General features: G+C 40.4%; 1 protein-coding gene across 1 annotated transcript in view; it reads right to left on the bottom strand.

Annotated features, from left to right (window-relative positions):
* Positions 1 to 218: 218 nt before the first annotated feature.
* Positions 219 to 12575, bottom strand: part of Pik3c2g (phosphatidylinositol-4-phosphate 3-kinase catalytic subunit type 2 gamma) — a 324912-nt gene continuing 312555 nt past the window's right edge. Inside the window, exons 32-33 of the mRNA XM_036182431.1 lie at positions 10763 to 10888; positions 219 to 371 (exon numbers count right to left, since the gene is read on the bottom strand). Of these exons, the coding sequence (XP_036038324.1) occupies positions 219 to 371; positions 10763 to 10888 (279 nt within the window). The remainder of the gene's footprint in view (positions 372 to 10762; positions 10889 to 12575) is intronic.

The raw sequence follows: 12575 nt of genomic DNA, 5'->3' as shown, positions 1-12575 counted from the left end.
AAATTTTACATGGTGACTATTCCAAGGTAAAAATATGATAGGGAAACAATGAAAGAAAGGAAAAATAACTGAAAATGACTGATTTTGATCTGGTTCCCCTATGTCCTTCATACTCTGCTATCTTCCACAAGAAAGATATCTTGTTTATGTGATAGAGGGAATTAGAAATTAAAAACCTGCAAGTACTTAATCAATAATGCATATGCTCATGGCATTGGTCAGATGATACTGTTTCCTAGTGGGTACCACTTTTCTTCATTGAGGGGAACACTGGAGAGTTGAATGTTAATTGCTCCCACAAATACAGCTTTGCTCTTCACAATAAGCATTAAGACATGGCCTTGGAGCTCCAAGACTTCATCATACACCACCTGAAAATGGAAAGAGAAGGAACATATAAATCAGCTATGATTGAATGCATCTTTCTTTTCAATACTGATTTGTAACACGATTCTTAAAAGGTCTTATTGCTGTGGGATGTCTTTCTGTACGCTGTGAATATGTATTGCTCTGATTAGTTGATAAATAAAATGCTGATTGGCCAGTAGCCAGACAGGAAGTTTAGGTGAGGCAAGCAGACAAGGAGAATTATGGGAAGAGGAAGGCTGAATCAGGAGTTGCCAACCAGACACAGAGGAAGCAAGATGACAAGGCAGAACTGTGAAAAGGTACCAAGTCACATGGCTAAACATAAATAAGAATTATGGATTAATTTAAATGTAAGAGCTAGTCAGTAATAAGCCTGTGCTAATGGCCAAGAAGTTATAATTAATATAAGCCTCAGTGTATTTACTTGGGGGACATGAGTATGAGAGATTTATTTCAACCACTGGCTGGCTGGGACACAGAAAAACTTCCAACTATATCTTAAAATTAAAAACAACAATAACAACAACAAAAAACCTGGAGCCAGATATTGGAGTGAAAGCTGAAAGATCAGAGAAGCAGAACAAGCCACAAACAACCTCACCTCCACCAACTCCTCAGCTGATCCTGTTTCCTCAGACCAAAAGCTTCTGAGTCCTCACCCCTGAGGATCTCAGTTGAACTGCTCTTAGTTCCTGTCTCCTCATGCCTTATATACCATTCTCCACCCAGCCATGTCACTTCCTGGGATTAAAGGCATGTGTGCTTCCCAAGCAAAGACATGAGATCTCAAGTGCTGGGATTAAAGGCATGTGTCACCACTGCCTGGCTCTGTTCCCAGTGTGGCCTTGAACCCACAGAGATCCAGATAGATTTCTGCCTCCCACTGATAGGATTAAGGGTGTGTGCCATCACTCTCTGGCCTCTATGTCTAATCTAGGGGCTGGCTCTGTCCTCTGATCCCCAGATAAATTTTATTGGGGTATACAAAAATTACCATGCTGGTTTTAATTTTAAAATTGATGCTAGTATCTGATACCCTGGAGATAATAGGTTTATATCAAAATATTTTGTTTCCAATGTTACCCCTGAAGAGCCTAGGTCTAATGCTATAATGGACTACTTCTTCAAGAATCTTAACAGTTACTGATTTCATTAAAATTTCCTCCTCCAAATTCAGTGATTCTGTCAATTATTCACTAGGAATACAGTCAAATACTCTCTGCCTTTAACCACCCTTGAATCTATTGACACAGGAGCTTGGGTACCACACAGTGTTGCAGGTCTGTGAGGAAAGGAAGGCCAGTTCATATGTTTTCCTTGTGCTGCTTAAACAGAGAAGGAAATATTTCCTTGCACATGTGATGGAATCATTTTCTGATTACTTCTTTACTTAAAACTGCATGACTTTTGATTATGAAAAATATGTTTATTCAATCAATGATACAAACAAAAACAAAAAAGAAAGGAAAAAAAATCTGCCTTTCCACCATAGAGAGATAATCACAGTTAACATTTAGATGTTCTTCTGTTTTCATATATGCAATTACTTGTTTTTCTTTTTAAAGATATGACTTGTATTATATGTGTAAATAAATGGTTGTTCATGTGATTTAATTTTTTTCCCAATAGGGTCTGTTCAACTTTGCTTTCTAATATTCAGGACATTACAGTCATTACAGACTTGTTGAGGTCAAGAGACATTGGAAGTGGGGTATGGATGAAGATGTTAGTTATGAGATATGAAAGGATGGAGGCCTTGAGTGGAAAAGCGACACAGTTGTCAGGGAAACGTGTTCGACACATTGAAAAGAAGGGGTTTCACACAGTGCTACAGGTTTGCTATTTATAGCCACATTCCAAGGGAGGAAGAAGGGCTCTCTGTGTATGCAAAGCAGGAGGCAGCTTGGAGGAAAGTCTCCAGACAGCTGGGTGGCCTCCTCATCCCTGGGGATAGGGTTTCTGGGGAATTGCAAGTGTTGGCATCCCTTTATCATCCCTGATGTCATCATTGAAGACTGGGGTTGAGGCCCCCCTAAATAATCCATGGCTGTTCATGTGTTAGCCCGTGATTTCTTTCCTGATATTGAATAAACAGAAGTTATCAATGACATTTAGTTCAAGATCAACCTGTTCTCTGCCTTAGACAAAAACTTACTTAGCAAGTAAAAACTAACTTAATTACGGGACATGGAATGCAATGTCATCTAATTTTTCCATCCAGCTACTTCATCCTGCAGAATCTTACTTCAGTTCAACATGGAAAATTATCTTCAATTTTCTAGTATTTCTATTCGAAGTATCCCAAGCCAGGCCTAGGGGTAAGGGATAATGAAAGAGTTTAGAGAATGCTTCAAATACTCCCAAATTCACTCTCTGTAACTCATGTTCTTTCACTGTAGCTGGATGCTCAGTGCCCAGAAATCCATCCAGAATGTCAGGGAAAGCACCTGCTCCCCTCATTCCTCCCACAGTAGCTACCTTCAACCTTCTGACTTGTTCTCCACTTTCCTTCCTATAACGTGTCAACACTGAATTCCTCCTCTGTCCTACAGAGAAAACAGACAAAGGGCCCTTTGGGATGACAGTCGGGGGGGGGGGCATAATTCCAAGCAGTGGGCCCCTGAAAAGTTCTGGCTAAGGACTCTGAATTGGACAAGTCAATTCTAAAAGGATAACTTTTCAACAAAATACAGCAGTAACATATTCACACGAATCTGTCATCAGCTGTGAACTTTTGCATGTGTTAATAACAACAATAACCTGCAGCACTGTGGGAAGGAATTAATGAAAGAATAATGTAAGCTTTATGCCAAATATTCAACACTCATAAATCAATTTAAAATATCCATCAAATACATAGCGGAGGGATTTTTTTTTTCATCACTTGGCTGAGGAATATTCTTCCAGACACAAGTGATTCCCAAATGCACCCAGAAAGTAGGAAGTCTTGGGAAGTGACTTCACTTGGGAAGTGAAATTTATTATTTTCCTGCATCAAATGTAAACATTGGGACTTACAAAGCTTATGTTATTTGGTAGATTTTACATGTTCCTCAGTCATGCAAATCATTTCCTTAAAGTGACCAGAGTTATAGCATTGATGGTATATAGCTACTCCTAATTGTTCTGTGCACCCACAGTGCTGTGGTTTGTTTTGGTTTTTTAATACTCATTTACAAACAATGAATAGTTGATGGGTCTTACTAGAGAAGAACACAGATAAATATATTCTTTGTGGTGTTTTCATCAAATGACTTAGTATGTCTTGATATAAATGGAATAAAGAATAAATATTTCTTTTAATTAAGTTTTATAGTATATAAATACATTTTTACCTATAAGCATGAGGCAAGTCTTCAGTTCCTCTGACAAATACAGAATTTGTGGGCTTGGAATTGGCACCTCAAGTAGAAAGCTTTGAGTGTAATGAGTATCTATTAACTCATACACAGGCACTCACTGGACATTATTTGACACAAGGGCCTAATAAATATTGCTAAAGAGCATTTTCATGAGTGTGGTGGGAGAGTAATAAAAGGAGATCAGTGTGCCCATGCTAGTGGGAGGAATATCAGGGAGGTAGGGATGAAAGGCAGCTCAGGACACTTGAGAACAGAGAAGTGTGAGAGGAACAGTATCCTGTGGTGGAGTGGATTTGGGTTTGGGGAACAGTCACATCTGAGGCTGAATAAACTTTGTGCCCTCTGGGCTTCAATATCTTTTACATATACAGGCACCTGACATTTAATGAAAAGATGTATCCTGAAACATTGTCTTTTGGTGACCTTTGTCCTCTTGCGAAGATGATCGCAGTGTTACAGGTGACAGAAAGTTAGGGGAGTACTGTCTTATAGTGGACCAATCCTCTGAAACTTGTAGTATATCTGAACAAGTTTTATCATCTTGTGAACATCAGAAGAGTTGAGGCAGGGGAGATAGCTCATCAGCAAAGAACAAAGACCAGAGTTTAAGCCTCAGAACTCATGGGAAGAAAAACTGGGTGTAGCGGGGTGTAGTGGTGCACGTCTTTCAATCCCAAGACTTGGAAGTGAGGCAGAGGCAGAGGAGGGGCAGAATCTCTGTAAATTTGAAGCCAGCCTAGCCTACATTTTGGGAGACCTTGTTTCAAAAACAAACAAACAAACAAACAAACAAAGCTAGTGAAAATACAGCATCTGAGGAAGGACACACCTAATGCTGACCTCTGGTCTCCATATACATACATACAGATGTGTGCATGCACATAAGCACACATGTATACAGAGAGAGAGAGAGAGAGAAAGAGAGAGAGAGAGAGAGAGAGAGAGAGAGAGAGAGAGAGAGAATGATGATGACAAACAGGTGACAATGGCTTCAGCTTGCTGACTAGACTTAAAGCATTGTCCGTATACCTTCACCACTCGTTAGGTCCTCTGCAAGAGAGCTTTAGTCAGGTAAAGCATGTAATATGCCTGTCCTGTCCTTTCTAGTGTTTCCTTTAGAATTTCTATATAATAACCCCCAAAAGGACAGTGTAGGAACACATCGACTATAATCATGTAATTCTGTTACAGGGTAGAGATTCTACCTTCATTATTGATTACATAAATCCCTTAACAATGATAGTTTTAAACCAAATGTTAGAGGTAGCTGAGCACACAGAACAATGGTGTGAGGTCTAGAATCACAGAGCTCTGTTTCTCAAAGCTGTCAGGATGGTGCCCTAAGTAGCCTGTCTGACTTAGATGTACCATGGGATTTCTGTAAGACAGAGGAATTCAGAGAGACTGCTAGCAAAGCCTGCTGAGATGCACACTGGGAAGTGTCAAATAGACAAGCTGGGCCCTGGAGCACAGCTTTGGTCATTGAAGGGTGGAGCTTCCACCACCAGGGAAGAATTACTTTAGTGAAATTTTGGTAAAACATTGATATGCAACGTCTTATCTCCTTTCTTTGTGTCTGAGAGATCAACGATGGGAACAATGTCTTATTCTCTCACCACACAGAATGCTGCAAGGCCTTGGAAGTTTGAGGAATCCCAGCTGTAGTGAGTGGTTGATGCAATGAGTATGCTTTAGATGAGGTGGAAGAGCAGAGCTTTTTAAAACCTATGGGTGTCATGTGATCAGCCTCTGAGCTCTTTAATAAGTGCCGGGTCTCTTACTAAGGACATCTATTAGGGTGCCCTTGAAGATGCACAGAAATAAAGCAGAGCCTTATCATAGAAATTGGATCATATATTGCAGTTGAGGGCAAAAGAAGATAAAGTCAGATGTCAAGTTAAATGTATGTTTTGCATATCTTTTATAAAAGCATTGCTGTATTGATACCGATGAAGAACATGACATGAGAAAACTTAGAATCTTGTGACCTATTTCTGTCTTGTGGCTCTCTAAATTCAACTGGCCTCTCACTATCCCTGGATCAGTCTTCATCTACTCTCTGATGCTCACATTCCTTCAGATTTCTGCTGGTTTGGATTCCATGCACGTTATTTGTTTGTCCTTTAAAATGTGTACAAAATACAAATACTGCATGTTTGTGTTTTAGGCAGGCTTCAGCTACCTAAAGGAATTGTAGTGATTTTGAATCACCAGGCCATGGATTTAGGAAGACCTAGGATTATTTTAAAGCCATCAGAAAATTTATGTCCACTGCAAGAATTATAAAATAAGCTTCATGCATGTGTATTTACTGCTGATTTTATAATCCATTGAGCTTTTGATGAATTAACTTCCAACTTATTAAAATAATACTGACTGTCTAGTGACTTTTTATTAAGTGTTTCCTTAGATTGCAAACACTAAATTGCAGGGTGGAGACTGAGTTCTTCCTCCCTCCCTCCCTCCCTCCCTCCCTCCCTCCCTCCCTCCCTTCCTTCCTTCCTTCCTTCCTTCCTTCCTTCCTTCCTTCCTCTTTTCTTTCTATTGCAATAGCTATAAATTTGTGTGTGTGTGTGTGTGTGTGTGTGTGTGTGTGTGTGTGTGGTTTATGTGGCAGCCAGAAGACCACCTCAGATATTGTTCCCTAGGGCACCATCCACCTAATCCATTTATTTTTAGATTAAAAATATTTTATGTGTATGAGTGTTTGCCTGAATGTATATGTGTATCACATGTGTGCAATGCCCATGGAGGACAAAAGAGGATGTCATATCACTTGGAGCTGGAGTTACAGACGGTTGTGATCCATCATGTTGGTGCTAAGACACAAACATGAGTGCTGTGGATGATTGATTGATAAAGTGCTGATTGGCCAGTAGCCTGGCAGGAAGTATAGATGGGAAAAGGAGAGAGGAAAATTCTGGGAAATGGAAGGCTGAGGCAGAGAGATGCTGCCAGCCAACACAATGAGGAGTAGGATGTAAAGTACCCATAAGCCACAAGCCACGTGGCAAGGTATAGATTTATAGAAATGGGTTAATTTAAGATATAGGGACTAGATAACAAGAAGCCTGAGCCATTAGGCCAAACAGTTTAAATAATGTAAGCGTCTGTGTGTTTATTTTATAAGTGGGCTGCGGGACTGCTGGGGCTTGGTGGGAGCTGGAGAGAAACTCTCCAGCTACACATGGGTCCTCTGCAAGAACAGCTGGTGCTCTTAACTACCAAGTAATCTCTCTAGTCCCCTTCTTATCCTTTGATACAGGGTTTCTGAAAAGTTTCTTGACAGTGAGGTTGAGTATCTTATATTCCAGGAAAGAAATAGACTCCATATTGCTGGATGTGCATCTTTAGCTATGAGTGTAGTAGACATTATTGTGAATAATAAGACATCAAAATATTGCTACTAATTTATAGAATCCCTTGTAGGCATGCATGTATACACACTAATGCTTTATATACATTTTATACACATACACACACACACACACACACACACACACACACACACAGACACAGACACAGACAGTATCACTTATAAACCTACCTGAACTATTTAAAGACATATCTTTTCAAAGTCACCAAGTGTTAAAGATATGAGGGAAAAGGAGACATTTCCGCTATTCTCAGGAAATTTACATTCTAGGTCTAAAGGGTACAAAGCAGTGTAGGAGCTGGAGGTACCAGTATTCACAAGTCACAGCAGCAGAGAAGGGCAGAGTGGGCTGACTGACTAGAGTGGGTCATTAGCACCATATGCACCTATTTAAGTGAATTAGTATGGAGTTACAGTGACTAAAACAGGCTTGACAGTGAATCTTGGTTGCCAGCTTGATGGGATTCAGAATCACCATGGAAACAAGCCTCTGAACATGTCAGTGAAGAAATTTCAAGAAGATGCACCCTGAATGTGGGCAACACCATGACCATCTGAGTGCCTGCTGTCATGTCTTCCCACAATGATGGACTGCGTCATCCAATTGTGAGCTCCAACAAACAAGCCTTTCTAAGCTGCTTTTTCTACGTATTTTGACACAGCCACGAGAAAAAGTAACTGACCCTAAAGCCAACTTCAAATGTTGTAAAGTGTACAATTCCATTCATATGACGTTTCAAATGATAAATTCATAGGGATAGAAATCCAGTAGCAGTCAGAGGCAGACAATTGTGGTGTCTATAGTAGGGTGATCTTTGTAAACCTTGGATGGCTCTGCTGTGTGCCTTGACTGTGGGATCAAGAATGTGACTCAACCAATGCTCAGAGCTAGACATCTACATCCACAGAAGGGGTTTGGGGGGATGCTAAAGTCAGAGTGAGCTATTTGGATCATACCAATGTCAATTTTCTGGTCTCCATACAAACTACAGTTATGCTAGCTATTACACCAAGGGAAAGAACTTGAGGGGCATTGAGATCTGAATTTTCTGCAAACTTCACACAAATCTAAAAGAGAAAGGAACACTTGGTGCTATTCTTCCACAGGAGAAACAAAGAATATTACTGAGTTAAAATTTAAGGGATGTGAATGCCACATTTAAAATTTTGGTCATCAGTTGGCAGTAAGGAATGTTCAAATAATTTAAATGGATGAGTAATAACTATGTCTAGATAACACCCTAGGGAGAAATGTAGAAGGCTAAATAAAATGATTTCACAGAGCTGGTCCTGGTGGTATATGTGTTTAACCCCACCACTTGGGAGGCAGAGGCAGGTAGATCTCTGATAATTCAAAGTCACCCTGGTCTATGTAACCAGTTCTAGGCAAGCTGAGATTACACAGTGAGATCCTGTCTCAAAACAAACAAAGTATCAACACTCCTGAGGAGTAGGAGAACAGCTTTGTAATGGCTAGAGAGGCAGGGACCTCAGAGACAATTGCCCCAAGAAAAGAAGACCAGATTCAAGAGTCTGACAGTGCTCTAGCAGAAGAGGCACAGCTTTGTGCTTAGCCAAACATGTGCGTGAGGGAGAAGAAGGTGTCATTAGAAGGTGTTTTTTGAATTTTCACATAATTAAGCTGATCAACATTCTAATACTGATGAGGAAGGGGCTCAGGTGGCCCCACCCCCATCTGAGGGGCTGCTGAGACAGGGGAGTCATTTCCCTTTGTGGGTGTGATCACTCTGTGGATAGCCCTACACATGTGTGCATGCAGAGTGTATTAATTAGACACACTGAGTTATAAAATATATATGTATTTGAGGCTGTCAAAGAATAAAAACAAACCCCTTACCCTCCCAAAAAGAAGCCATCTTTTGAGATGGCAAAGAAGCAAGCCTGCCTTCCAAGAGCCCAGGAGAACTTCACATGTTGTGCTCCAGCAATGAGGACCAGGGGACAGATCAAACCATGAGAGATATCAGGTGTGGTTTGCACACCTGTAATCCTAGTACTTGAGGTGGAGGCAGGAGAATGAGAGGTATGTGGTCATCCTTGGCCACAAAATGAGTTCCAGGCCAGCCTGGATCATATGAGAATCTGGGGTGTGGAAGAATCAATACATACACAGCTTATACTGAGATGTTGATAGAAAACTCATAACTATATCCAGACTTTATGCGTCTCTGTCACCATCCTTCAGTGTCCAGTGGAGACTGACTCCAGAACTCCTGAGGATGCTCAAACCAAAGGGTGTCTGTTGTTAAGACCATATAGCAATTCATGTTACAGATGTCAAGGGAATAAAATATTCAGTGTTTAGGTGTACCTGTGCATCTCACCCTGGGTACGGTAATCATCTGCAGCTCATTCATAACTCCTATGGAAACACATGCATGATACTATGATTCTCAGAGCATACTGAGAGAAAAGGAGCTGCTACCCACAGTTTTAAGACTTTTTTTTTCTTTTGTATCAGATGTTGGTTGAATTTCCAGATGCAGAACCATTGGCTAGCAAGGGCTGTTTTTGAAGGGGAGGCAGGCCAGGGTGGACTGTGGAGCTTCAGCAAACAACATTTTAAGAGGAAGAATGGCAACAAATGAAAACAAGCTGATGATCAGAGAAAAACAGATTTAGGAAAAGGTGGAACTTGGAGGCACAAGAGTGATTTCAAGAATCAAGGTGCCTCACTGTCAATTTATGCCTGCAGTGGGGGAAGAGCCTGAGCGCCCATTGGATTTAGCCATTAGGAGCCCTACCAGTAAAGGTGAGAAGCTACACAACCAAGTATTGAAGGGTGAAGAGGAAGCCGAGGACTGGAACAGAGTGTATGAGGTAATGGCAGGAGAGTTTGCAGCTGATAGCAAGGGAAGGAACGCTTGCTCAGAAAGGGTGAGATAGGAGGCAACACTCTTTGTCATCTGAGTACTCATAGAGGCTGAGGCAGGAGGATATCTGCAAGTGTGAAGCCCTGGCTGCACAGTAAGACCTATCCCAAGAAATAAACAGCTGAAACATCAAGAGAAGATGCTTTTGTTTTCAGAGATTTCTGAGGAGACTGTGTGGTAGAAGATGTGCAAGAACAAAGAGGCAAACAACAGGGTCAGGAAAGATGAGGGCCAAAACAGAAACTGCAGAGAGCGGCTTTAGAAAGAACTCCAGAGAGTGGATCTGCTCTCTGCAGCATGCTGCAGTTTTGATTTGTGTTGTGTATGTTTACTTTTTTTTTCATTTTGTCAAAAGAGATTTTATGAGACTCACTGTTCTTCACACAATGGCTTGTGATAAAATGATTAGGTAAGGAAAATCAAGTGCGCCAGAATAAGACTTAAAAGAGTAAGATGAACTTGGTAGAGAAAATACAATGGAGTCAGGGAAAGTGTTAGTATGCAAAACAAGCCTTCCATGCCTGCTGAAGGTTGGCCTGTCAAAACTTTGATGGCTGAGTCTGTACTTTCTGGTTCCCATAGCATCTAGAGCACTGTTCAGAATGCTGGGACTATTTTGGGCAACATCATTCCTGTATGGAACAATGCTTCCAATTACCAAAAATTCTCTATATTTGGTTGTGAAGCTGAAGAAAAAAGCCCAAACAAAAGCCTGGTAAGAAAAATACAAACTACCTGGCCAGGTGATAACTCATACTTACAATTTCATTATAAGTGGGGTCAGTGCATCTTGGAACAGATTTCGTTTTCCTTCTGCGAACTTCACTGGGATGTGGGAAAAGATAAATTTCAACATGTGCACTGGGCGCAGAGCCATCTGGGAGATGCTGCAAAGGAAAGTGGTTATAAATATTAATGGTGTCATTATCAAAGTAAACAAATACCTGGATACTAAGTGGCCGGACAAGAGGAGGGATCTGGAGTTATGAACACTATTCTGGTTCACCAGGAGGAGTAACAAGAAAGAAAAGGAGAAAGAAAGAAAGAAGAAAGAAACAAAGAAAGAAAGGAAAGAAGGAAAAAAGTAAGAAAAAACTAAAATACTTGGCTGTTCAAAAATAATTCCAACCACAGTGTCAAAGGTATTTTCTATCTGAAATTGTTAATTGAGAGAAGAGAGTTCAAAAGTCCATCAATTACAGTTTATTTTTTTAGAGTGAAATCTAAATTTGCATTTTTGACAGAGAGATGAATGTTATTCACAAATGAAGATAGGAATTAAATAACTTGGGAGGATGTACAGCACCTAGGAATCTTTTAATAATCAAATTTAGGGTTGGGGATTTAGCTCAGTGGTAGAGCTCTTACCTAGCAAGCACAAGGCCCTGGGTTTGGTCCTCAACTCAAAAAAAAAAAAAAAAAATCAAATGTAACACATATTATCTCATACAGTGAGATGGAGCCTTTAATAATCTGCATGCATCTATGATGACATCCCATTTTCATGAAGTTTGATCAACATAGCAATCAGACCTATAAGGGAATACACCCACAAGATTTGAAATGGCTACAATTAATTTATGACTTAGTTGACTGCCAAGTTTATAGGATTACAGTATCTTCTGTGGAGCAGTACCTGCTGAAGGGGCTGCCTGGACAACAATGCTTAACTGTGACCCTCTGACCCTCCTACCACCTTCTCCCCTGCAGTCCCCAGTGCTGATTTTAAGTTCCCATACCACCTAGAACGGCGATCAGTACGTGGAGACTATTCGCTAGACTATCAGCCCTTTTCGGAAAAGTGTGACCAGCAGCTACAGATTGTTTGGCAACATCTGCCTTTCATTCAAGTCTATTAATTATTATTTTTATTTTTTATATCTTATTATTTATTTATTTACCATTTTTAGAGTGAGTCTACCATCTTCCAAAACAAAATGACTTGAAGTAAATGGATGCTATCATTGTGATCGAGGTGAGATGGACTTGTAGTAGAGAACTCAGTGAGAAATATTCTTATGACTTAAATTGAAAGATGGTTTAAAAATCAAATATGAGGGGTTGAGGGTTTATTATTATTATTATTATTTATTATGATTATTTACTTAAATATAATATTCAACAAATATTATTTAATGATCTAAAATACAATGTTGTTTACACATTCTTGATGGCCTGGGTAGTTACATGAATTGGTCCAAATGTTCAAAGTCCTGAACTCTGCTACCCTGACCTTTGTCTACACCCAGACTTCATGTCCTGCAGCAGGCAGCAGGAGAGTTCCTATTGAGTTTTTACTGCTGCTGGGGATTGTCCCTAAGACTTGTATGTGCAGTATGTGCTCTGCCACTGTGTCCCATCTCTACCCTCAATTTTCATATGACCCATTAGCAAAGGAAGTGAAAACCAAGACCTGGTCTACAGATATAGCTCTCTATAATGGTAGGCGCCATCTGGATGCCCACAGCTCCAGCCTTGAAGGCCAGTTCTGGGATGATTCTGAAGGACAGCTGTGAAAGCAAATCTTCCCAGTGGGCAGAACCTCCAGCAGGAGCACCTGCTTGTTTACTTTGT

This window comes from Onychomys torridus, chromosome 3 (assembly GCF_903995425.1).
Source record: "Onychomys torridus chromosome 3, mOncTor1.1, whole genome shotgun sequence".
Lineage (NCBI taxonomy): Eukaryota > Metazoa > Chordata > Mammalia > Rodentia > Cricetidae > Onychomys > Onychomys torridus.
Note: the sequence above shows the minus strand (reverse complement) of the source record. Positions and strands in the feature narration are given on the sequence as shown.